Consider the following 27,123-nt stretch of genomic DNA (forward strand, 5'->3'; position numbering starts at 1 on the left):
ATGGAAACCTCTATAGATCGGACAGTTGCGATCATCCTATGGAAATGATTTTCGAGGCACAACCTATTTACATTGTGGCCCATCAAATGGATGGTTTGGATAATCCTATGGTGTGGTCCGTACAGTAACATTAATGCCCAATTGTAGGCCCCACCCATATTTTTCAAAAACGAAGTGTACAGTCCAGACCAGAGGATGATCCAAGCTAACCATTTGATGGGCCACAACATAAATAGGTTGCACCTCCAAAATCCTCCAAAATCATTTCCCATTACAGCAAATTAGCAAATTAATTACATTATAACATCACAAACATGGATAAAAGTTCCATCTTCCAACAAAGAGAAGACAAATCACATTTCCATTTAAAACCGGTTTTCTACTCTCTAAACCAAAGAAAATAATAAAAAATAAGCTACCTGTGACATATTCTCCCTCATATACTCTTATTTTTTCACCCATATTTTTGGAACCCAACTCCCTCAAGTCTGCAAAGCCTACCCCTTGCCCACTAGCTCTCATAATCAAATCACCATTAACCAAATCACCTTTTTGTCTTTGCCTACATATCTGCAATCTGCCAATAACTATATCAGCACCTCATCAGCATTTTGTCTGCTCCTTGTATCTGCAAGCCCCATCTTCCTCTTTCCATTGGAAACCCATAATCCCTTCTCCAAATGGAAAAGCACAGTTAGATAGCATTTTAAACTCATGGATTTCTGTTGGATATCCGAACAGGTGACTCCAACGCATATGCTTTTCCATCGAAGGATCATCTGGGAGTCATCTCGGAAAAAGTAGATGGCCCAGAACTAAATGGGTCTGTCGAGTCAACGTTTGGCAAGTTATAATCCGCTGAAAGAGGCAGTGCTGGTGAATTGCTTGAGCTTGTGGTTTTCAAGCCTTCTCCAATTTTCACCAAGTCCTGAATGATGCCTGGGGGTGTTAGTAGCTTCTCGTTGAGGCGGGAGTGTTTCGAAAGCATGTCTATAACCTGGGTTATCGAAGGCCGCCGTTGGGCTGACCCTTGGGTGCAGAAAAGGGCTACCTTTGAATATCTAATGACTTCTTCTTCTGGGTATTGTCCTAGCTCTGGATCCACCAGTTCTACGAGTCTCCCTTCTTGATAGAGCTGCCAGGCCTGTAAATGCAACCTTCAAAGTTAAAAAGGAAAGCCATTACAGCAATAGAGGCACCAGAGTGCTTTGATACTGAGGAGCACCATGATTTATGTGTCTCAAATCCAATATCTTGATTCTTTAGAAGTGGCATTACACACAATAGTTTGTTCAAATGAAATTAAAAACATAATGTGTTGACAGGAATTAGAATATGAAAATTTTAGCTAAATACAGTTGCAGCAAATAATTTTTCAGATTTCCAAGCTCGAATCAGAAAGTGTTGAAGAAATCAGCACCTTTGGCAAGAACTTTAGATTAAAAAAAAAAATAGGCAGAAGATCTTTTCTTTAATAAAGTTGTTATTCATCAAAAGCTAAACACAAGGCCTAGTAATATTCATAAAGAGTTAGCATTGGGTCAATTATGACTAAATCAGTCAGTCAACTACTACCACCATACACATGTAGCTAATGAGAAGATGAGTGTCTCAGTGGGGCCTTACTGTGGATGTGCAGCATCCACCATAATACAAAATCACACTGACCATGCAATCCTAGTTGCCTGACTAATGGGATTTTGTTCATTAAAAGTAGACCATTGATCAGCTTTGGTTTAAAGTTTAAACAACCTTGTTGAGAAAAAAAATGTGATGGTTAGGAGTGTTTGAACATGTAACTTTGGTAGAGTCACTGAGGGGCACATACAGTTTAGATCATGTGACACGGTCATGTGTAGGGTCGTGATGGGCAAGTAGCCCCCATGGGTTGGCTGCGGTTGACCAAAGACCACATCTTCCACAAAATTCAGCCAAAATGTTAGTATAAGTATATTTACCAGGGCAATCTGAGCACAGTTCCAGGAGTAAAAAAGCCAAGCAAAGTAGCAAATCAAGATCAACATATTACTGCAAAGAACCCACCATTTTTTCTAGTGCTATAAAAATATGTTCAAATGTAAGGAAAAACTGACCCATTCCAGTAGGTACTTCTGTGCCCCTGAAGTGATTGACTTTCCACTACTTCTGCCACTAATAATTTCAAGTATAAGGACCCCAAAACTGTATATATCAGCCTTCTTGGTCAATTGACCACGCATTGCATACTCTGGTGCAAGATAACCACTGCAATGCAACAACAGTCGGATTGAACATATTAAATACATATAAGAAAAAGAATGCATTCTTCATGAAAGTCCCACTAATTAAAATTGGATAGACATCACTGTTTAAAAAAACAACAGAAAAATATGAATGGTGAGATCTCCTATAGTGTGGTTCCATTCGCTGACGAAGAGATTGAAGACAATTCAAGCAAGTGGAGCAGCAAGACGTTGACGGACTAATGAATATTTATGAATCATCCTTATTTCTTCTCGGTAAAGATACTATTAGAAAAATAAAATATATGGTAGCTGAAAGTTCTTTTTATATGTTTTCTATCGAATATGGTCTCTTTCCTTTTCAAATTCAATTTGACTGAAGAATTCCTTGATGTTCTTCAAACTGGCATGTCGTTCTTTCGTGATAGAGCATTGTTGTTGTGAAGTTAGACTCCAGACATCACTCTGGAAAGGCATCCTTTAAAAATTATGGCACCCACCCAACCCACCCACCCCCCCCCACCCCCCCCCCCCCCCACACACACACACACACACACGTACGCACACCAAAAAAAAAAAATTAGAAAGTTAGCTAGTGCGATTGAGATACCATTGCATTCAGATGTACAAACCACAAACAGCTGAAGAATCTTCATTTGCATTTGCTTGACCTTGTGTTGAAGTAGCAACTGGAGTGGAGCTTCCAAATTGACAGAAATGACAAAGGACCAGTTACTCAGCCCATTAACATTACCATGGACCATCATCCTACCTCCATTGCAAAGCTTTCAGCTATTGAACTAATAATTGTTCGACTCAAAAGACTCGCTAAGCCAAAACAGAATCTTATAGTCAAGAAAGTATTGGGAGTGAAGAAGAAATTAAAATACATCATTATTATTTTTTTTGAAAATTGACAAATATATTCATACCAACAAAATTACAATGGGGACTAGTGGTCCCACTAGATTTACATAGTATGAATTGCCCAGGAGCATTCTCCTTGGCCCAAAAGAAAAACCCATAACCTCTTACATTACCCAATAGCCTCAAATGAATCGAATAAAGCAAAAAGTGCCATATTTGTGGAACCCCCAAGTCAAGATTGTGACCTGCCACATCACACCGATTTCTCCACTGCAATCCGCTGGCAAATTCGATTTTCAAAAATCCCGCTCGAAGGCCCAAAGCTATTGTGCGCCCCTAACCATGCACGATAGCCAACCACCCAACATCATCATCCGATCTCCGGCAGCCTCCACCTCGAACCACCACCAAACACCGACGGCTCCCCGATAAAAATATATCAAATTCTTCCACCATCTTCTCCAAAACCTACTTCCACTAACCCAAAAATCATCCCATCCAAAAGTATACTCCTAGCCCTAACCCTAAACCGTAACTCTAAAGACTATACTACTCCCCCACTTCCTTCTCCAATCAACCCTAACCCTAAAAGCCCTAAAACTTCCCTCCTCTTCCTCCTCCTTCAAACCTTAACCCTACATCATTATCCTACATTGGAATGGAGGACCCTTTGGCAAATTAGGAAGAGGAGTACTATTATTTGGGAAAGAGGTTTGCAAATTAAAGTTATTCCAAAGTAGCTCCCTCCCCCTAGTGGATGGATCAAGTTTAATTTTGATGGGAGTTCTAAAGGCAATTCATGTTGGGTTGGGCAGATATCAAGGCATCTTCCGAAATTTCGATGGACGTTCTTTATTAAAGCTTTTCTGGGTCAATAGGTGTGTGTGTGACTCCAATGAGGCAGAAGCAAGAGCCCTTCTGTGGGGATTGAAATTGTATGCCAACACTTTTTATGATCCCTTAGTCATTGAAGGAGACTCTACAACTGTCATTGCTTGGGCAACTTAAAAATGAACAAAAATACGAAGGCTATTTCGTTCATAGGCGCTCTCAATTCAGATCTACGATGCTCCATCGGATTTTGCAGCTACGCCTGGGTCATAATCCAAAATAATTTCAGACCTTATGGATCATATGGGCATGGCTCAGATCCATCTTAATATTCGGATCCTTCGTATCCATCAGACCATCTGGGCCCATTGAAACTCCTAGCAATGTGGTTGTCCAATGGGCGACAATCCTTACAATGTTTAGGCGTACTTCAGCAACTTCTCTCTACAAGTCCTGGGAGTTATCTGGTTGAGCAGTTGTGGCGAGGATCTCCCTCACCCTAAATGGGATTCTCCTCCTGGGTTTCTAAAACAGAACTTCAACAGGTAAAACCTTGGAAATCCAGACCGAGCTAGCATTGGGGGTCTTCTTAAGGAACTCTTCGAGGGAGGTTAGATGGGGATTCTCGGGCCGTGTTGGCCAGGACTACAGTAAGGTTGAGCTGCAAGCTCTTCTTTTTGGTATCCAGTTGTGGATCAAGATTTGCTTGATTATCTTATCATTAAGGGTGACTATCAATGTAATCAGATGGGTTAGAGACGATGTTTGTTATCCTTTGAGAATGGAGGTTCACAAATGCTATTGAAGAGATTCTGTACGTGTGAGTGGCATAATACGGAAATCCAACACGTTTAGTGTACTGCTGGTTGTGAGACTGACCGACTTGCTCGTTTTGTAATCAACTGAGATGACATCTTAGTGTTTGACTTCCTCCCTGAGGCACATGTGGAGCTTCTCATTTCTTGTGTACTTTTTCTGCGTTTGTTTTTTGTTTAGTTCGTTGATTTATTTTTTCGAGACGTCCTCGGTCTTGGTGTTTGCCTTGCTATTGTTTGTTTTAATTCTATTTGCCGACCATTAAAAAGACAAAGACATTCTTGTATGCAACTTCCTTATGGATTTCAATTATTTAATGATCATTGTTTAGAAAAGGACTAAATTCAAATGTAATTATTATCTTCTTTTTTATTTTCTTTCGTAATAAATTGGCTCAGCTTAGACAAGGGTGGCCAATCCAAAATATAGATAAAATGAAGGCATAAAAACTTCTGTTAAAATAAGCCTCATTCATGGTGATATGCAACATTTACTGTTGCAAAAAAATGTACACTGATGTTTAAAATCCAAAGATATACAACTAGAATCCTATTTGAAGAAGACCACACGTGAATCCTAAGAAACAGTCAAAATGGAGTTTGTCAGGTGTAATGATTGTTAAAGGTTTCATAGTTTTGTCTTAAGGATTGAAGGGCAAAGAAATAATATTGCAGTTGACGTGCTAAACTCGACCTCTTTCTTGGCTTGTCTAATTGATCCAGAATCCAGATGCTATATGCAGTTCATAACTAGATAATAATGCCACGAAATTTTATTATAAATTTTAAATTTTATAATTTGATGTGAACTGAAAAAAGATGACTGATTTAGTAGTACTTACTCTTCACAGCTTTTCTTTTGAATATTTTCTTAATTTTATTAAACTTCAAGGAAAACTTGCAATTTACGTTACAGTTCTACAATTTGAAATATGGCCCTTTTTTATGATTAATAATCCAATTCGCTTTCCAATACATTGACATGCACAGCCGATGTCACAAAATAAATGGTATCTGAGCAACCAGAAATTCAAATTGAATTGATCCACTAGTAAAGAAGCATTTTATGATATAATGCCGAAGTAAAGAAAGGACAACGAACATATTTAACGTCAAAATTCAACAACATTTTTTAAAGGGATAAAATTCAACAAATATGGAAGGTTACTTACACTGTTCCAGCAATTCGTGTACTTAGATGAGTAACATTGTCTGGGAAAAGTTTAGCCAAACCAAAGTCTCCAATTTTTGGTGCAAGGTTCCCGTCAAGAAGAATATTACTAACTTTTATGTCTCTGTGCACTATACATGGATCAAGTTCTTCATGAAGGTATGCCAGACCCCTGGCAGTTCCCATGCATATATTAGATCTTGTGTCCCAATCTAGTCTAATCCTTTTACTCCCTGCACACAAGGCAAGAGAATAATACTTATCTTTATGATGCCTCATTTGGCATAATTTATATTAAGAATACATTCATATCCCATACTTTAGTCTTTGTTGTCTAATTTTACCTAATAATGCACGATCAAGGCTGCCATTTTCTACATACTCATAGATCAAAGCACGATTTTCTCCTTCAATACAGCAACCAATTAGCTCCACAAGGTTTGGATGGCTAATGTTTGAGATTATATCAATCTCAGTCAAAAATTCACGAATGCCTTGCTTTGATTCGGTAGAGAGCGACTTCATGGCAACTTGGGTACCATTCTTGAGGGTTCCCTGGCAAACAGAGCATCAAAAGAAAATTAAATTAAGAAAAACAGAAGATAATAATCTGAACGTAGCGATGGACAAGATTCATGTTTACATGCCTTGTAACCATAACATCAAAAATAAGAAAAGAGTTGTGTTTACATGTGTTGAGACCATAACATAAAAAATAAAAAAGTTGAACATTCAAGAAATACTAGAGAGGTTCGAACAAACAGCCATTAGAAAGATGTGACATTCCCCGAGTTTCAACAAAAAACTTCCCCATTAATATTTTGCAGACAATGAAGCATTCAGTTAAAAGAGGAGGGGGTCTCCAAACTCCATATTCTTTTCTATTTTTCTATCCACAGTATTTCCCTCTGGGGCTTTCTATTTCATAGGAAGCAATGGGTTTTGAAATAACAAAGGGAATGGGAAATCAGTTATGTTTGCCATATTAAACAATTAAAAAGAGGGTGTATCAAGTATGCCAACTAATATGCACGTCTAACAATTAAACATTTTCTTTTAAAATTTTAAATGCAACTAATAACTAATTCCATGTTTTCTTTAAGGAGATACCATTAATGAAGGAAAAAGATTACAAGAGCACTTCACCGGGTAAAGATCCCCCATCCCCTCCCCCCCCCTCCCAACCCAACACACCCACATATAAAAGGAGTCACTAGAAGCTCCCAATTTGGCCAAGCGATCAGCCAAATTGTTGGCACTTCTAGGAATTAAAGACAGAAAAAACATCATTCAAGCATAATTCTTTGATCTCAACAATAAGATTACCAATTCTCCATGGACCGTCGCTCTTCCCTTTGGCCCACAACACCATATTAGAAGAATCGCTTTCCACTTCCGAGCATCACTCCAGCTGACTTGTAAAGATGGTCAAACCACGATGAAGGGCATGAACCTCGGCTTTTGTGGAATCAATTATGCCGATAGGACCAGCAAATGAATAGATGATATCACCTGAAGAACTACTAAAAATGCCCCAACGCTTGTCTTGCCTGGGTTGCCAAGAGAGCAACCGTCAACATTGAGTTTGATGTCGTTTGTAGGAGGTTTCCATCTCGCAACAACTTCATTTTTTCGAGTGTTACATCTCAAGAATGTGTCCCAATTCCTAATAATGATATACACCGAGTATCCAAAGAACGCTTGGTTTTGAAGAGCACAAGAAACCATTGCATGCCGGGTGTTCCAAACCAACCGATTGATGGCAAATCATTTATCTTCAAATTTATGTCGATTCCACTCCTTCCAAATGTTCCAAATGATAGCATATGATATAAGGTGCCATAGCGATAGACCAAAAGAACCAATACCGTTATTCTCCAACTCTGCATCAACTCTTGTATCACTTTAAGCAAGACCCAGCTAACCCCATACCAACTTAGAACCTGATCCCAAATGCAAGAACCTACTTTACAATGAATGAAGAGATGTGAAATGGATTCCTCTTCCGATGTGCACATAAAACATATATTTGCCAATTGAACGTGCCAACCTTTTAGAACAAACACCGATCACCTTAAACTCAAAAAATTATTATGTCAAGAATCCAAATGATGGATCTCAGTTTCTATTATTTTCTTTTCTTTTCTCCATTTTTGAACAATTGGGAATTTATCACTGATCAAATGGGAACAGAGGCATCTCCATTCAAAACTTTGAATGCTACCTTCCTAATATCTATTCCCCTACTTTAATCCTCCCAACTATCTGTTTTAACGTATGGATAAATGGTGACTTTATTAGGAAACAAAAGAAATGAAAACTATTATACAAGGGGAGAGATTGCTGAATACTAACGACTGTGCCACTCTAGAAATTGTGGCCCTATATCATTTTCTTCTCTCAAAATATGACTAGATACACAGTTGCACTTCACCAAACTGGCAATCTTGCAAGTCCCCATGGACTCCAAAACCTTTCCTTCTTAATTGCAAGCAAGATTCCTATCTAATAACCTTACTCGTGTGTCCCTATCTCATTTTCTTCTCTCAAAATATGACAAGATACACAGTTGCACTTCACCAAACAGGCAATCTTGCAAGTCCCCATGGGCTCCAAAACCTGTTCCACTATTCTTAATTAGAACCAAGATTCCCATCAAATAAGCTTACTCCTAAATCTGTTCCACTATAATCTTTGATCCTAAGATGCCAAATGAAAGCTAACTTGATTTCTCCTCTATGGTTTCTGATCACACCCTTCTAATACCTGAAAGCCTTGGATTGCCTGTCAAGCTTCAATCGAAGTTAAGCAAAGCACAGACTACCTTTTGGCATATAAAAGCACAGGCAAACACATCAACAGAGAGCCCAACTCCTTTAATGGCCTTAAATATGGAGTGATTAAATGAGGACAATGGACTATTCTGATCATAAGAAAGAAAATGCAAATCTAACTTTAGTTTCTCGAATCCCTTTTCACTTGAAACTTGTATATACTGAACAATGGTACCAGTTGCTACAAGAATAAACATACAAAATGTCATACCGGTGTCCGATACTTCAACATTAAGTAGTATCCATACTGTATTTGAGTATCATAGTCTAAGTAATCGAAGTTTCTTGGATAATTCAAAATTTGAGCCATATAGGCAAGATGAAACCAGAAAATCTGCAACCAGTAAAAACTTAAGTCATTGCTTTCATAGAACTAAACAAGAACCATTTAAATGTTTATACTTGCATACCTTGTAGACCGTTCCAAAACCTCCTCGCCCGATCCTATTGCTTGCATGAAAGTTCTTTGTCGCAGAACTGATTTCATTGTAAGAAAAAAGCTTGATATTCTTAGCCGACATATACCCTAGCAAAATATAACAAGGAAATGGAAATTAAAATCTAGAAAAGCACGGTATGACCAGAGAATCACATGAAGATTACAGATCAGACAGTGGGTCAAAAGACTTTGCTATGAACCACCCTTTCTTTCAAATGTATGTGTCTGTACTAACCTGCATGAGATAATCAATTAAATCACTTTCCATTTTGATTTTATTTTATTTCAGAGGAATGCATTTCTTGTTCTAACATTCATTTAGTATAGGAGGAATGCATTTCTTGTTCGAACTACGTTTTTGAATCACACTGGACCTCCTTCAAAACTTGGAAACAAAAAAGAAAAGAAAAAAAAAAATTAAAAAAAGAGACGCAACCAGTCAAACCGGTACATCAGCTGTTTTTATACAGGTCAATGGACTGTTTATGTATAATTATCTTGGTAGGATACATTGATCCAATCAGATAAAATTTCCCCCACATCAGAAAAAAAACATAATGTTTTTGCATTATACGTAGTCATAATTAAAAAGCTGTCAGTAAATTGCAGCCTAAATCCTTCAAGAGCCTTCAAGAGTCTAAAAAAGTGCTACATATGGTCCACAATATAGAAAGTTATGGGCTATGTTGAGTATAAGACAGACTTGTTGAAGGGTATTTTGGTATTAACGTATGTGTTGAAGGGTATTTTAGTCTTTGTCCCATGTAACCCTAAGTTGGGCTTATATATACATCATATTACATGTGAGCTCCCTTTAGTGGAGACTAACCATCTTCTCCCTCACTCTTCTCCTCCTTCTCTTCCTTATCCATTCCAACAAGACTGAACATTTCATACTATACTAGTTTGGGAAAGCAAAAGTGAGATTCACATCCTATGTACCACAAATGCATAACTAAACCTCAAGAGACATTTAGAAGGAACCAATCATTATACAAATAAATTTTCCTTAGATATCGTACTCATGTCAGTACTTGGACTTTTGACAGAAGGTAAGGCCTAAGTAAGGACTTAGAACTAATTAAAGTGTATACGTTGTAACTCATATCTATACCAATGTTGTTTTCTCCTCTAAGTAATTGAAAAGATATTGGCTAGAAAAAAGGTATACCGTGTAAATAGAATAAATAGCAATCAAAGAACTAAATGGAAAAACCAATGGCTGAAAATCGAATGGTAGACTTGAATCAAATTCAATTGTAACTCATAAAAATGTAATCTATTATGGAAATATTAGAAAAATAAATAAAAAATGTAATATACGAGAGAGTTAGTTTTGGTTCTTTACTTCATACCGGAAGTACAAAACTAAGCCATTTTCATCAACTATATTAGAATCTTATCATTTTTTGGGCCAGTAGTATGAAGGATTTTAGTCGGGAGTTAAATTGATCGCATCTGGGTGTGCTCATCATGGATAGCACTGAGGTTGTATTCTTCAGGCTTAATCAGCTTTTCGGCGATTGTTGAGGGGACTCGTCTGTTAACTTACCAACTTCTCCAAAAGCTTAAGATGTTCGAGATAGGCGTTATTTATCTTTTATACTTTAACACTCCCCTGCACGTGTGGCCCACTTGGCAAACACGTGGCACATGTGGTCCCACTTTGGGCCGACCATCACATGTGGATTTTTGCTATCTAGGAGGTTTGCACTCGAGACCTTTGGTTCTGATACCATGTTAAATTACCAACTTCTCCAAAAGCTTAAGCTGTTAAAGAAAGGCGTTATTTATCTTTTATACTTTAACATCGTCAAATGTGAATTCTTGAGTGGGCAGCCAGTCATTGGGGCGGTGACGTTTCACTGACGAGATTAGAGTTATTGTGGATTGGTTTGAGTCTGTTTTAGCTCTTGTTCATGTGTTTCATAGTTTTAAAGTTATGGCTGATTCCTTAGGCAAAATGGGAGGGTGCTTGGCGAGAATTTGGATGTTCGGCAACCTCTGCCCTCATAGTAATGTCTGCTTGTTTAATCTAATCTATCTTCTTAAAAAAATCAATAATATCAGCTTGAAGCCAAACAAATCTAAACAAAGACCAAATACCAATCAATTCGAAACATTTTTTTCCTTAACAAAATGTTAAAAGTCCAAACATGATTAAAATTCCAAACACACAAAATCCTACCCAAAGAAAAAGGTTCATTTCTCCTACTTGATAGTTGATACAATTGAGTTCGAGATTCGCTACCACAATTTGAAGAAAAGAAGCTCAACAAAAGTGTATGAATCCATAAAAACCTTATGCAAAAGATAATGTTGTAGTCCCCGCTGTGAAGAAAACTCAAGAATAAAGTATCGGGTTTAGGTTGAATAGAAAATCCAAAACAACCGAATCTTCTAATGGGAGTAAAATAGAATGAAATAGAGGCTTAAGGGCCTTCATTAAACAGTTTTTGCTAAAGAAAAATAAACCAGAAATAATAAAATAAGATAATAAATAAATAAATAAAACATTACTAACAGTTGCCATTAACAACCATGAGATTTTGAATGTAACTCAATCGTACTATTCATGAGTTGAATTATAAGAGTCATTAAAAGTTGCAAGATTAGTGTTGCATAGCATTTAACTCAAGGATTTGAATTGCATCTAATAAGATTCAGTTCCGATTTGGATCTTAAATCTTAGGATTTTAACAAATATGAAAAAAAAAATAGACAAGAGAGGAAGTCCCCAATGAACAACATGTTGACTCCAAAAGTGTTCAGAAAAGTCCATCCACAAAATCTTTCCCAATAATGGCCTCAAGACTCATTCATCTATTTAGAGAATCACCGAGCCAACTACATATGTCAAAGTTTGCTATTGTGAACCATCAAGGTCACACTTCTTTTGATCATATGGTTCATCTCAAGTCTCAACAGGTCTCTGCTCAGATGGACTAATCTCTGCAATCTTAATATCTTGTAACCAAACTAACTCAAAAGGCTTAAAAAAAAAAACAAAACAACTCTTCAAGGTTGAGGTTCATGCTTCTAAACCTTGACAGAAGGGCAAGGGAAACATCTTCAAATCTTAAAAGTGTAACCAATGAAAGTTCTCTTCAAGGAGTAGCCAGTGGAAGTTTTCTTCAAGAATACTGTGAATCACAGAAATACAAGCTGATAGGAAAAGAATTTTCGTTAGAAAGAAGACATGAACGTGTAAGACTCAAATTTTTTTAAGAAAAAATTCTCAACAAAAACATTAAAAACATCAAATTGAAAGAGATGACAGAATGACAATAAAAGGCCTAGGAGGATGGAAAGGAAGAGTCTGGCACGGATGTTATCATAGAACAAAACAAATGAGCATGGTTTAGAGCACAACAATCCATTACATATTAAATTCAGTAGCGAGTGCCAATACCAAGCCAAAAGGAAAGAATCAATGTAAGGGCTGCTACTTTATTGTGTAACGTATAGAAACAGAAAGGTGGAGAATAAATGTATAATAAATTTCTCACCATCAGCATCTTGTTCAGATGAACCCCTTCTTGATGAACCAAAGCAGCAGCAACGCATATGCATACGAGACATGTCGTTGGATCTTCTGAAATTCTATGTATTCCCCTTTCTCTATGCGATGTGGGAACCAAACTGTTAGAAAATGAAACAAATTTTTGTTTATCTCCATCAAAAGTTTGGAATCAAAAAAACTTTATACAACCAATAACTCGATAGAGGAGGAGAGGGAGGGGATGTTGTTTAGAATCAAGGACAGCAAGCAAAATCACATGTAAAAGACCAAGGAGTTGGTTTATGCAATTTTATCTAACTTTCATATCCATATTTCCTCCGACTTCGACAGTCAAAATTGAAAAAACAGAACAACAGACAACAGGGACATATTCTTAAAAGTTTGATAGGACAAAAAATTTACAAAGAGAAAGCTTTATTGACAAGGGAGTACACCATTAACTTCTATTGTTTCCCTTCTTTTCTTTCTTCACAATAATGTACACCCTAGAAGCCCCCAGTCACCAAGCTTTTCTTAATTATTTTCTTCTTTCTACACAAAAATGTAATACATTTTGCTACAGCCATTACTCCACATTAATCTCCTTGATTTTTTCCCCACATTCCACCTGATACAAAATCAAAAGACTTCCCTTAATTTCCAAGAAACTTTTAGGAGCCATTTGGGTACATGGATTTTATAATCCACGGTTGTAAAATCCTGCATTTTATAAGCGAAATTTTGGATTTTATAAGCTAAAATCTGCATTTTACTTTCCTAAAGATGTACCATCTAAGTAGCATATAAAACTTGGAATTATTGAATCTAGACCAAAGAAAAATGGAGAGGGAATTCCTCCATATATATTAGCTAATCTTCCACTTAAGACACATCAATATCCATTAACCTGCACATTGCAATTTTCTGCCCTCCTTAGCCCTGACCCACCAATTTCCAAAGGGAAATTGGTGGGATTCTCAGTCCATTGGCCGACCAAAATATGATAATCAGTGCCATAAACTCTTACACCCACGTCCAACCTTCACAATCTCAGCGTTTGGAAATATCGTTGTGTATCTTTTTTGAGCTCTCGCCTCCTGCTACTTCCGATGGAATAGGCCACAACAGCCATGAATTAGCAGCTAGAAACTGATTTAATCAATCAGAGCAGTTGAGATTGATTGATATTGTAATCTTTATATTTCCAAACCTAAATTTGATTAAGGTGATGTTAACTGCTTTACATGATTACCAAACATGTCAACTTCTTCTTTCCAATACCAAGAATAGCTTCTCCACAGTGTATGAGTGTATGGACCAGTTCATTAACACAAATTCAAGGTGGGCATTGAGATGAAGAGCTTTAAGAAACCATGGAAAATGAAGTATAACATAACATATATATATATATATATATGTGTGTGTGTGTGTGTGTGTGTGTGTGAGGAAAAGGATTGTACGCTCGAGTGTACCAAGTGTTAGACCGAAAATCGGTAACAGGTACAGCAGTGACGTAAGAACTGAGCCGGATAACCAAAGGAGCTGAGTCCTGGGGGGACCGGAGTGAACGAGTAGTGAAGTGGCTGGAAGCGAGTCCTGCTATGAGGGCTGAGTCCTGCACAAGGCAAGCGAGGTCAGAAGACCAACCCGGGTTTTACTCCGGACAGGCCCTTCGACACTCAAGTCAGTATGAGCAGGAGTGAAGGGGAGAAGTCTAAGAGTTTGGGTGGAGAGGGTTTTTCGCATTACCCGTTGGTTTGAGCTTTGATCCCCTATTTATAGGGGAAAACCTGGTGAGGTGTACAGGACAGGTGTCCTGGACAGGTGGCGGCCTGTGAGAGGCTGGAGTTCACCTACTCCAGGACAGGTGGCGGCCTGTGAGAGGCTGGAGTTCACCTACTCCAGGACAGGTGGCGGCCTGTGAGAGGCTGGAGTTCACCTACTCCTGCATAGGTGGCGGCCTGTGAGAGGCTGGAGTTCACCTACTCCAGGACAGGTGGCGGCCTGTGAGAGGCTAGAGTTCACCTACTCCTGGACAGGTGGCAGCCTGTGAGAGGCTGGGATTTTTACACCCCATCAGTTGCCCCCCAAGTTTTCCAAGTCATTGAGGGACTTGGGAAAGTGTGATCAATCGTTTCTCTGAATGGGTAGGCATTGTCTGGGAGTGAATCGGGGAATTCCGTCTGGAGGTCCAGTCCGGAGTCCGGCTGGAATTGGTCTGGGAGTCCAGTCCGGCGTCCGGAGTTCAGAGTCCGGAGTCCGGAGTCCGGAGTTCGGAGTCCGGAGTACGGCTTCCACCGGACTGATTCTGACGTTTTGTAGGACGCGTCGTTTTCAGTCCGGAGTTCGGAGAAAGGAGTTCGGAGTCCGGAGTACGGAGTCTGGAGTACGGAGTACGGCTTTAACCGGACTGATTCTGACGTTTTGTAGGACGCGTCGTTTTCTGTCCGGAGTTCGGAGAAAGGAGTTCGGAGTCCGGAGTCCGGCGTTCGGAGTCCAGAGTACGAAGTACGGCTAGAACCGGACTGATTCTGACGTTTTGTAGGACGCGTCGTTTTCTGTCCGGAGTTCGGAGAAAGGAGTTCAGAGTCCGGAGTTCGGAGTCCGGAGTTCGTCTTGCGCCTAGTCCAGTTCGGACCGGACTGGTTTTTGTCGTTTTGCTGAAACGCGTTATATCCAGTCCGGCTGGGGCCGGACTGATTTTTGTCGTCTTGCGCCCAGTCCGGTTCGGACCGGACTGCTTTTTGTCGTTTTGTTGAAACGCGTTATATCCAGTCTGGCTGGGGCCGGACTGATTTTTGTCGTCTTGCGTCCAGTCCGGTTCGGACCGGACTGCTTTTTGTCGTTTTGCTTAAACGCGTTATATCCAGTCCGGCTGGGGCCGGACTGATTTTTGTCGTCTTGCGCCCAGTCCGGTTCGGACCGGACAGCTTTTTGTCGTTTTGCTGAAACGCGTTATATCCAGTCCGGCTGGGGCCGGACTGATTTTTGTCGTCTTGCGCCCAGTCCGGTTCGGACCGGACAACTTTTTGTCGTTTTGCTGAAACGCGTTATATCCAGTCCGGCTGGGGCCGGACTGATTTTTGTCGTCTTGCGCCCAGTCCGGTTCGGACCGGACTGCTTTTTGTCGTTTTGTTGAAACGCGTTATATCCAGTCCGGCTGGGGAAAATCCAGTACGGAGCACGGAGTACGGAAATTTCTTCTGGAGATGCAAATTTTTACACGCGCGTGTTTGACCGTATTCTTGAGTGGGAGAATGTGCCCGTCATTAATAAGGGACACGTGGCGCTATTTGAGTGCTCTCGAGATGCGTGCATCGCATTTATTGCCCCACCGCCTCTGAAAAGTTTATAAAAGGAGGTTTTCCCCTTTCATTTTTTACTTTTCACTTTTTATCTTCTTTTCTCTTCTCTCTCTGTGAGCTCGACTTCGCAGTTCGTAGTTGGAGTGGCGCAAGGGTTCGACGAGCTCTACTCACCGGTATTCCTCTCAGCCCTTCTCTTTACACATGTCTGATAGTAGTTCCCGTTCTGAGTCCGGTACGGAGTCCTCCACTAGTAGTAGTTCAGAATTTAGGCCGCCTCAGGAGCCTGTAATGGCTGAGTTATCCGCTAGGATAGACCTCGTAGATAGCGACGACGGAGGGGTCAGGGACGAAGTGATATTAGACTTGAACACCACCCCACTCCCGACTGGTAGTCTCCCCCGAGCAGAAGGAAGTGTTGAAAGCGACGTTGGCGAGGCGTCCACAACATTCCTTCCTGGCCGGGCGGTGGAGGTGATCGCTAGAGCGCGAATGGAGGCCAACCCAAAGTACAATCTGCGAGCTTTGGTCGAGGAAAATTACCTCACAAGGTCCATGTTGGGGGATATTCGAGACAAGTACTGCGTGCCCCCAAGATTTGAACTGAGGGCAGCTATAGAGGGAGACAGAGCCTGTAACGAGAGCCGGGATCTCTGTATCTACGAGGAGTCACTGAGGGCGGGACTCCGATTTCCTTTGCACCCATTTTTCGCAGCGGTGCTTCGATACTACGGACTGGCCCCAGCTCAAGTAGCTCCGAACTTGTGGAGACTACTGACTGGGTTCTTGTATCTCGTCCACGGCCGGTTAGAGAGGAGCGTGAGTTTGTCGCTATTCCGTGCTTGCGCACATCTGAAGAGGCATAAGGAAGGGGGCTGGATCTACATCAGCCAGCGCCCTGAGCTAAAAATCATTACCGGCATCCCCTCGTCAATACATTCGTGGAAGAATAGGTTCTTCTACGTCGAGGATAAGGAGGCCAGTGAGCCCTGGCCTGTCCCTCTAGTGTGGGACACTCCGGACACTTCCAAATTAAGTCGAAAGCCGCTCCTCAAGGGTGAGGATAGAGAGACTTTCGCCTTGATGCGGAAGGAGATTGAGCAATCGGGCCTTATCCGCTGTGCAGAGTTCTCAGGAGAGGAGATGCTGGTTGGACTGGGCGTGAGTGCCGCGACTCCAGAACGTATGTAGCTAGACCTGTCTTTAGAATTCGTTTATTTTTGTATACTTGCTTCTGACTGCTTGCTTCTTTGCAGAGATGAAGAAACAGTCAACAGTTGAGAAAATAAGACAGGGAGCCCAGCCGCGGGCACAGGAGGGTGCTACACAGGCACTACAGGAGCGCCAAAAGAGAAAGGCGGCTGAACTGGCAAGTCCGGCCCCATCACGAGGCACTCCTCCACCCCCAGCTCAGAGGGCCAAGACTACAGTGAAGCTAGTAGGCCCCTTTGCCCAGGGTGGTGGCTCTTCTAGGTCCGGTGGTGCTTCTACTGGAACCGGTTCTGGAGCCCGTCCTCCTACGGGACTGAGTGAGAACGTTTTTCGGCCCAATTGGGCCGTTCTGAAGGATGATACTGCCCTAGGCGAGAGCCGAGTAGCAGGGGAGATCATGAGCAAGTGTCTGTTGCAGAAGGACAAGCAACGGGTCCTTCGTGAGCCGCCAGCTACAGGGGAGGAGGCGGTGTTGTCCTCGCTTTACCAAGTAAGAAAAAGATGTAGTTTGCTACCTTTCTGCCTATTTTTTCTTTTGTCTATACATCGCTGATGCTTGCTCCTTTCTGCAGATCTCACTATACTACAATGATCTCAAGGAGAAGAGTAAGAAGTTCTCCGACGCCATCACCACATCTGAAGAGGTGAACGGAAAGCTGGCCACTGAGGTCCAAGAGCTTCAAACGAGCATCGGACGAGTACAGGAGGAGAAGAAGCTGTTGATAGAGGACCTGGCCACAGAGAAGAAGAAGCTGGTCAAGGCTGCCGAAGCCATGGAGGCCCAAAGAGGAAGAGCCAAAGAGAGGCAGGAGGCAGCAGTGAAGGAGGCCACAGAGGCGAAGGAGGCTGAACTTTTCAGCCTGTCGAGTGAGGCTTATAGTCTTGGATACTACGACTGCCTCCAGGAGCTCCAGGCCTGCAATCCAAACTTAGTGATGGAGAATATGACTCTTCCTGCCAGGCCGAAGATTACTGATGAGGAGCCAGATGCCCCTGCTGATGCTCCTGCTGACATCACCTCTCTTCCAGATGCTTAGTATTTTTCTGTTTTCATTTTGTAATGGTCCTTGAGACCCTAGAATTTTTGACAGCCTTTTGAGGCTAATTTTGTAATGGCCCTCGAGGCCCGACACTTTGATTAATGAAATCATACTTGTCCTATTCTGTTTTCTTTGTCTCTAATAAGCTTTAACTGTTAACTGAGTGACTTGCTCGACTTGCCCTTTAGTTTTGATAACCTGGGGCCAAGGCTGTTGATGGCCAACTTTTGACGAACCGGCTTTCCAGTGAGTACCCAAGTGCTGTGAACTGGGTTTCCAGTGAGTACCCAAGTTTTGTGAACTGGGTTTCCAGTGAGTACCCAAGTTTAAGAACTGGGTTTCCAGTGAGTACCCAAGTTTTGTGAACTGGGTTTCCAGTGAGTACCCAAGTTTTGTGAACTGGGTTTCCAGTGAGTACCCAAGTTTAAGAACTGGGTTTCCAGTGAGTACCCAAGTTTTGTGAACTGGGTTTCCAGTGAGTACCCAAGTTTAAGAACTGGGTTTCCAGTGAGTACCCAAGTTTTGTGAACTGGGTTTCCAGTGAGTACCCAAGTTTTGTGAACTGGGTTTCCAGTGAGTACCCAAGTTTAAGAACTGGGTTTCCAGTGAGTACCCAAGTTTTGTGAACTGGGTTTCCAGTGAGTAAGGGTGAAACTGAGTCTGCAAAAAACATTATTTATTCATAATAACAAATTTACAAAGTCACCTTTTTACGCAGGACATTTTGTCTATTGATAATATCTCCTGAGATTTTTGGAGTTCCATGCGTGGGGTAATAAGTACTCCTCCAGTGTCTCTAGCTTGTAGCTTCCTGGGCGGATAACTTCTTTCACCCGATACGGCCCTTCCCAAGTCGGGGAGAGTTTTTCGACTTTCGTCGGTTGGGAGACCGCTGCCTTTCTCAGGACCAAATCCCCTGTCCTGAATTCTCTGGGACGAATCTTGGAGTTGTGATAATTGGATACCCTCTGCTTGTAAGCAGCGACCCGGATTCGAGATTCTTCCCGGATCTCTTCTAGCAAGTCGAGATTGGCGCGGAGCCCGTCGCTGTTAAGCTGCTCATTGAAGCTGGTGATTCTGGGAGATGGAGCGCCTATATCAACCGGTATCACAGCCTCAGTACCAAAGGAGAGGTTGAACGGCGATTCACCAGTTGTCGTACGAGGAGTAGTGCGATATGCCCATAGAACGTGATAGAGCTCATCTGCCCATCGACCAGCTTTTTCATCCAGTCTCTTCTTTATCCCCTGAAGCAGGATTCTGTTAGTCACTTCCGTTTGCCCATTGGTCTGGGGGTGAGCCACCGAAGTGAACCTCTGTTCAATCTTTAGATCGGAGCAGAATTTCTTAAAGTTCCGGCAGTCAAACTGTTTGCCGTTATCGGTTATCAAGGCACGGGGAATCCCAAATCGGCACACTACTGATTTCCAGAAGAAGTTCTGCACATTTTGCTCTGTGATCTGTGCTAGAGGTTCTGCCTCCACCCACTTAGTGAAATAGTCGATCGCCACTACCACGAACATGCGCTTTCCAGAGGCCGGTGGGAAAGGGCTCAGGATGTCCATCCCCCATACTGCGAAGGGGAGTGGACTAATAATTGGAGCCATTGCTACAGCGGGCTGGTGGATGGTGGGAGAGAACTTCTGACACCTCTCACACCTTTTAACCAAACTCAGTGCATCCTGCCTTATGGTAGGCCAATACAGTCCTCTGAGCAACACTTTTATCGCCAGGGCTTTGCCCCCCAGATGTTCTCCGCAAATTCCTTCATGAGTCTCCCGTAGCGCATACGCGGCGTCGCTCGGCCTCAGACACTTCAGATATGGGAGAGTATATGACCTTTTATACAGATTGTCGCCACTAAAGGAGAATCGGGCAGCTCTCTGTATCACCTTGCGGGCTTCCTTCTTATCCTCCGGGAGTCTAGCGTCGCGCAGATAACCCACGATCTCATCCATCCAGCACGGCTCATCTTCCAACTGCATGACTTCCATGGCTTTACTTTCGATGCTGGACCTTTGTAGGAACTCTATGTGTATGCTTCCGAGAGTAGTATATCCAAAGGCAGCCAGTTTTGACACTACGTCGGCTTTGGCATTTTCTGTTCTTGGTACTCTGATGACCTCGAAACTTGCAAACCGGCTGGAAAGTTGGCGAACCTTGGCGAGGTACTTAATCATACGCTCGTCTGCGAGTCGCAGTATGCTTTTAATTTTTGGGCGCCGGTCTGAATTGCTAGGCTCATTCCGGCAAGGAGGGCTTCATATTCTGCCTCATTGTTGGATGCGCGGAATCCGAATCTCAGGGCGTAATCCGCAGTGAACTCATCAGGCCCAGTGAGGATGAGGCCGGCTCCACAGCCGTTTTTATTCAAAGATCCGTCGACGTATACTTCCCAAGTCGGTGCGCTGGTTATGGAGTCCTGCTCGGCTGACGGTGGCCTAATTTCTGTCTGAATTTCCTCTGCTATACATTCTTCAGGAGCTGTTCTCTCTGCAACTGGGAGCTGTCCTGCTTCAGGATCAACGAGCTGCTGGGGGATGGTGCATTCAGCCACGAAGTCTGCCAATACTTGGGCCTTGATGGCTGGCCTAGGTGCGTACTGGATATCGAACTCGCTTAGCTCCACGGCCCACTTCACAAGTCGCCCGGAGATATCTGGTCGATGGAGTACTTGCCGGAGTGGCTGATCAGTCAAGACTTTTATGGTATGGGCTTGAAAGTAAGGCCTTAACTTTCTGGCCGCCATTACCAGCGCGTAAGCCAATTTCTCGACCCGCTGGTACCTCGTTTCTGCGTCGTGAAGAACCTTGCTGACATAATAGATAGGTTTTTGCTGGCGGTGTTCTTCACGGACGAGAACAGCTACCAGAGCCGTGGAGCTAATGGAGAGATACAGAAATAGCTCCTCGCCCGGCTCCGGCTTTGTTAGTAGTGGTGGGGAGGACAGGTACTTCTTCAATTCCTCGAATGCGGTCTGGCATTCCTCCGTCCAGGGCGCGGCCTTGAGTCCTTTCACCGCACTAAAGAAAGGCAGGCACCTTTCTGCTGATTTCGAGATGAAGCGTCCCAGTGCGGCTATCATTCCCGTGAGCCGCTTGACTTCTCTGATAGTTTTTGGAACAGTGAGCTCCATCACAGCTTTGATCTTCTCCGGGTTTGCTTCTATCCCTCGCTGGCTTACCATGAATCCTAAGAACTTCCCTGAACTGACACCAAAGGTGCACTTGGTGGGGTTAAGTTTCATGCTGTGCTTTTTCAGGACCTGAAACGTTTCCCTGAGATGTACATGATCCTGCGCACTGTGACTCTTGACCAGCATATCGTCCACATAGACTTCCATGTTCCGGCCGATTTGGTGCTGAAAGAGTCGGTTCACTAGCCTTTGGTAAGTAGCTCCGGCGTTTTTGAAGCCAAAGGGCATAACTCGGTAGCAATAAGTCCCTTGATCTGTGACGAAGGAGGTCTTTGGTATATCTGACTCGTACATCCTGATCTGGTTGCATCCGGAGAAGGCGTCCATGAAGCTCAACAATTCGTGACCCACCGTGGCGTCAATGAGCTGGTCGATCTTCGGGAGTGGATAGCTGTCCTTAGGACAAGCTTTATTCAAGTCGGTGAAGTCGACGCAGGTCCTCCATTTTTCCATTTGCCTTCTTGACTAGGACTACATTTGCCAACCAGTCCGGATACCGAATCTCGCGAATGAAGTCAGCTTTCAAAAGCCTCTCCACTTCTTCTTTTATTGCCTGTCGCCTTTCAAAAGCGAAATGTCTCCTCTTCTGCTTGACCGGTCTGCAGGTCGAATCGACGCCGAGTCGGTGGGTGCTGATCTCTGGGTCAATGCCTGGCATATCAGCAGGAACCCATGCAAAAACATCTGCATTCTCCTGGAGAAACTCAGCAAGCTGATGCCGAATGTTATTGCTGAGTGAAGAACCGATCAGAGCCACCTTCTCACTGTCTTTTGGGCATAGTGGGATGGAGATGAGATCTTCAACGGGTTGGTTCCCCCTGAGTTCGTCCCTTACATCAAGTAGTTCAATTGGCAGTGATTCCACTGCATTTTTGCCTTTGAGTGCCGACGCGTAGCACTCCCTGGATTGAGGCTGATCTCCTCGGACTTCGCCCACGCCATTGGGCGTTATGAACTTCATTTTCTGATGGTAAGCCGAGGCCACTGCACGGATCAGGTTCTGGCCAGGCCGTCCCAGGATAGCATTATAGACCGAGGTGGCCTTTACTACCAGGAAGTTGACCATGGCGAAGGCTTGACAAGGTGGGTCTCCGACAAGAACGGGGAGCTCAATCTGCCCTACCACCTTTACGACCTCTCCGGAGAAGCCAAATAGATCCGAGTTCGCCGGCTTCAGATGGTCGTCGCCTATCATCATTTTCTCGAAGGCATGGTAGTATAAAATGTCCGCTGAGCTCCCATTGTCCACGAGAATTTTCTTCACCTCCCAGTTGGCAACGAGCATGGTTAAAACCAGTGCATCATCGTGGGGTAGGATAAGGTTGTCCAGATCTGCATCTGAGAAGGAGATCTCATTCTCCGTTCTCGTCTTTTTGCTGGTTGTGTGCACGGCGTTAACTCGTCGCGCATATGCTTTGCGGGCAGCAGAGGATGTGCCCCCGGCGGCTGGTCCACCCATTATTGTACCGATGACCCCCCTTGGCTGAGATCGAGGTGCCTCCTGCTGCGTACTGGGCGGCTGAGGAGTTTTGTTACGAGCAGGGGGCGGCTGTGATCTTCGAGGACTGCGGCCTCGGGGGCTCTTCTCTCTTCGCTCTTGTTTGCGGCCATCAGTTCGAATGTACTTTTTCAAATAACCGCGGCCGATAAGCTGCTCAATTTCCTCTTTGAGCTGCCAACACTCATCCGTGTCGTGGCCGTGGTCCTTGTGGAAGCAACAGTATTTTGAGGGATCTCTTCTGTTCCCTTTGGAGATCATTCTCGCAGGCCACTTCACGAATTCTTCTTCGCTGATGGCAGCCAATATATGTTTTCTAGATGTGTTGAGGGGCGTGAAGTTCTCTCCTCTTCTTTGAGGAGGCGGAAACTTCTCTCTCCGGGGAGGTTTATCCTCCCTGCGTTGCTTGGTGGGATTTTTCTCTTCGGAGGTTATCCTCCGATTTGAATTAAGAGCTGCCAATGTTTCTTCCACCGTTATGTACTCCTCTGCCCCGGCCATGAGATCTGCCAGTGAGTGCGAATTTTGTCGGGCTACGGCCCGACGGAAGTCATTAGATCTGGCACCCGCGAGGAGCGCATTCATAGCTGCTGAGGGATCTAGATTGGGCACCTGAAGTGCCTCCCTGTTGAAGCGACGGACGAACACTTTCAGAGGTTCATTGTCGCCCTGTCGCAAAGCCATCAGAGATGCTGTCGTTTTCTTCGGCCTGTGACTGCGACTGCTCATGAAGTGGCGTACCAGATCCTCTCCGAAATCATCGAAATTACTGATGGAGTTCGGTTTGATCCTGGAGTACCAGTCTCTCGCCGCGCCAGTTAGCGTCGTTGGAAACGCTCTGCAAATGAAGCCGTCGGAGACGCCGTGAAGGAGCATCATTGTTCTGAATGTCTCCAAATGGTCGACGGGGTCAGTGGTCCCGTCGTACTGCGGGACAGCGGGCATTTTAAAGCCTCTGGGTGCTGGAGCACCCAAGACATCATCAGTGAACGGCGTTCTGCTTGAGAACGCCCTGGAGGCGGGCCGGCTCTGATCCTTCGCCAGCTCTTCTATCCGGTGATCCATCTCCTCCATTCTCTGTAGGAGCGGATCCGTTCTGTGCTCCGCGGGCCTGATTCTTCCCATTGATCGGCTTACCGCGGAGCCGGACTGGCTCTCCGGACTCCTTCGACGAGACCGAGACTTCACTGGTGGAGCACGGTCTTCGTGAGCTCGGGGCCTTGGTGCGGAGCGGGACCGTGACCTCTGACGGCGGTAAGGTTCTGCTCGGGCATACCCCGTTGTGGGGTGATGGACTTGTCTGGTGGAGTGGTGAGTTCGATCCTCACCATGGCGCGACGACTCTCCCCTGTGGACGTCTGGCCTTCCTTGGACAGATCGCGGAGCCTCTTGGGGAGGTTGTGAAGGCGTCTGGAGCAGTTGCTGGTACTGCCCGACGAGAGCTGTCATCTGTTGAAATAGAGCTTGAACTTGCTCCGGAGTGGGCAGGGGGTTCAAGTGCTCTGAGCTAGCAGGGCTCTGCTCAGCTGTTGCAGAGGCTGCCACTACCAACGAGGCGATTCGCTCACTTCGGGTCCTGCGAGGCAGCACGGCTTGATCAGCCAGTGCAGCCGGTACACGCGCATTCTTGCGCCCTGCCATTTTTTATGAGATGTTTGAGAACGACTTTTAGTTCTGCGGTCCCACGGATGGCGCCAATCTGTTAGACCGAAAATCGGTAACAGGTACAGCAGTGACGTAAGAACTGAGCCGGATAACCAAAGGAGCTGAGTCCTGGGGGGACCGAAGTGAACGAGTAGTGAAGTGGCTGGAAGCGAGTCCTGCTATGAGGGTTGAGTCCTGCACAAGGCAAGCGAGGTCAGAAGACCAACCCGGGTTTTACTCCGGACAGGCCCTTCGACACTCAAGTCAGTATGAGCAGGAGTGAAGGGGAGAAGTCTAAGAGTTTGGGTGGAGAGGGTTTTTCGCATTACCCGTTGGTTTGAGCTTTGATCCCCTATTTATAGGGGAAAACCTGGTGAGGTGTACAGGACAGGTGTCCTGGACAGGTGGCGGCCTGTGAGAGGCTGGAGTTCACCTACTCCATGACAGGTGGCGGCCTGTGAGAGGCTGGAGTTCACCTACTCCTGGACAGGTGGCGGCCTGTGAGAGGCTGGAGTTCACCTACTCCAGGACAGGTGGCGGCCTGTGAGAGGCTAGAGTTCACCTACTCCTGCACAGGTGGCGGCCTGTGAGAGGCTGGGATTTTTACACCCCATCACCAAGCTTATGGTACGCTCGAGTGCCCAATCACATGGGTCCCACATTTTTTGTGGTGATCCAAAGCATTCATTTGCAAGGCCCTATCATAGATAGGGTGTACCAAAAATCAGCTCCATTGAATCATCCTAACCCCTCCAAAAGTGGAGGGCAAAAATGGGCAGATTTGTGGTCTGTCCATTTTGCCCTCCACAAATGGATGGGTTAGAATGATCCTATGGAGCTGATTTTTGGTACACACCTCATCTATGTAGGTAACTTACCTACACAAGTGTGTAGGAAATGTTCTCTCATATATATATATATATATATATATATATATATATATATATGAGAGAGAGAGAGAGGCGCGAGTAATCTAGCAAACTAGAGAAGAAGAAGAATATGAACATATGATAGAAAAATATGCAATTATGATGTACTAAACCGATTACATGATGTAGCCCAATAGAATAAAAGCATCTCATGTAAGATTAGAATACCATGTAATATTAAAAAGAACAAAAAAAAAAGATGTGCTCTTTCATGAACCTCTTCCGCGTTGAATTGTTTAAATTGAAGATTTCTTTTTATTGACACAATATATGAATGAGGAACTAAAGCCCTGTTTAGATTCCAAGAAAAACATTTCTGATGGAAAATGTTTTTTCAGGAAAAATAATTCTTCACACAATTTGGAAGCAAATGATATGTTTATGGTTAATTAAAAGGAAGATCATCATGAATTAAAGGTCCCTCTAAGTTAAAATTGAATAAAATTGATTCAAGTTATCTGTTTTTGGTGGGTTAAAAAAGTAAGAACTGTTAGAAATATATTTTCCCTTCAAACTTTTTCAGAAAATTCCTGCAATCCAAACAGGGCATAAAGAATTGAGCTTCTCTGCATATATTTTCATCAATTATTCTGGGTTCTAAACAAATTCAAAATAAAACTGGAACTTTAAATTCAAGGATTCAAGAAAACCCAAAAAAAAAAAAAAAAAATTTAATCTGCAAATATATTATAAGAAAAAGATTACCAGACGAGAGAGTGAAATCCTATCAAGGGGATTAAAATGATGAGCAAATAGATGGTGGTGCAAAATTCCTTTATCTTTAAAGAGGACACGAAACCGTCATTAAGAAGAAAAACTCTTCATTTTTTCCTTGTCGAGCTTCTTGGCCTTCCTGGCAACTTCACATCACAAATTCTATTTCTATTCTCTCCACGTTTCAAACAAGTAATTTGTGAGCTGGGTCTTCTCGAATACAGAAGTTAGCCCCTAGCAAGTTATTGAGTGAGATTTGCTAGGGAATTTCGCAAAATGGCATTTCGCGGCTTGAGAGAACATCTAGGGAATTTCGCATTTCGCAGCTTGAGAGAAGTCACCCCCTTAGTTTTTAATAATGCTTGTTACGTGACGGGGTGGATAGGAAGAAAAAAATTATCCAGGGGTGTCTTTGATGAATTTTGAACTATATGGTACAAAGTCAAGGGGTCTACTTCTTGGACGGTAAAGAGTCAGGAGGTGTCGTTGATGATTTTGAAAACTTAGGGTTATCGTTGGAAATGTAAGAAAGTTGAGGCGGTGTACTCTACATTTTACCCTTTATTTAATTCATCTCAAATTCATCTCTTCTGTGATGCAAAAGTCAGCCGCAAAATGCCTTTCTGCTAAATTCCCAAACTATTGAGTATTTTTTCTATATATAATGTGAAAACTTGCATGGCCCTCCAGGTGATTTGAAACCTTATAGTTATAGAGGATTTGCTAGCCACCTATGGGGAGAGCCATTTTGCGCTGTCATCACATGCAAAAGACGGGAGCGAAATGGCTTTTTGCAAAGGTGGCTAGCAAATCCCTAGTTATACGTGTATAATTCATAAATATCATTATCTAAATAATTTGTCTAGATTTTCAAAGAGGTCCTAAGGCTTGAATTGTTCATCTG

General features: G+C 43.3%; 1 protein-coding gene across 3 annotated transcripts; it reads right to left on the reverse strand.

The window, feature by feature from the left end:
* Positions 1-332: 332 nt before the first annotated feature.
* LOC143857375 (cold-responsive protein kinase 1-like) lies at positions 333-26,385 on the reverse strand. 3 transcript variants are annotated; one of them, XM_077367805.1, is made up of 8 exons: positions 26,211-26,385; positions 12,689-12,821; positions 9,151-9,266; positions 8,952-9,074; positions 6,251-6,461; positions 5,908-6,139; positions 2,094-2,244; positions 333-1,144 (listed from the first exon to the last, which is right to left on the reverse strand). In XM_077367805.1, the coding sequence occupies exons 2-8, from the start codon at positions 12,759-12,761 to the stop codon at positions 776-778; spliced, it is 1,275 nt and encodes a 424-aa protein (XP_077223920.1). In that variant the 5' UTR covers positions 12,762-12,821; positions 26,211-26,385; the 3' UTR covers positions 333-775. The 3 variants fall into 3 exon arrangements, with proteins under 3 accessions (XP_077223920.1, XP_077223921.1, XP_077223922.1); XM_077367806.1 differs by lacking the exon at positions 8,952-9,074; XM_077367807.1 differs by lacking the exons at positions 8,952-9,074; positions 9,151-9,266; positions 12,689-12,821; positions 26,211-26,385 and adding an exon at positions 7,233-8,556.
* Between the last annotated feature and the right edge of the window lie 738 nt (positions 26,386-27,123).

The sequence above is a fragment of the Tasmannia lanceolata genome, unplaced genomic scaffold (assembly GCF_043159265.1).
Source record: "Tasmannia lanceolata isolate RefF3 unplaced genomic scaffold, GAP_Taslan_0.1 ptg000024l, whole genome shotgun sequence".
Classification (NCBI taxonomy): domain Eukaryota; kingdom Viridiplantae; phylum Streptophyta; class Magnoliopsida; order Canellales; family Winteraceae; genus Tasmannia; species Tasmannia lanceolata.

Bases quoted from the DNA above. Each gene is read 5' to 3' on its own strand.
- LOC143857375 (XM_077367805.1), bottom strand. From the start codon at position 12,761: ATGTCTCGTATGCATATGCGTTGCTGCTGCTTTGGTTCATCAAGAAGG. The intron at 6,462-8,951 runs GTATGACATTTT...TCTGTTTGCCAG, and splicing joins TGTTGAAGTATCGGACACCG to GGAACCCTCAAGAATGGTAC. The intron at 6,140-6,250 runs GTAAAATTAGAC...CCTTGTGTGCAG, and splicing joins CCTTGATCGTGCATTATTAG to GGAGTAAAAGGATTAGACTA.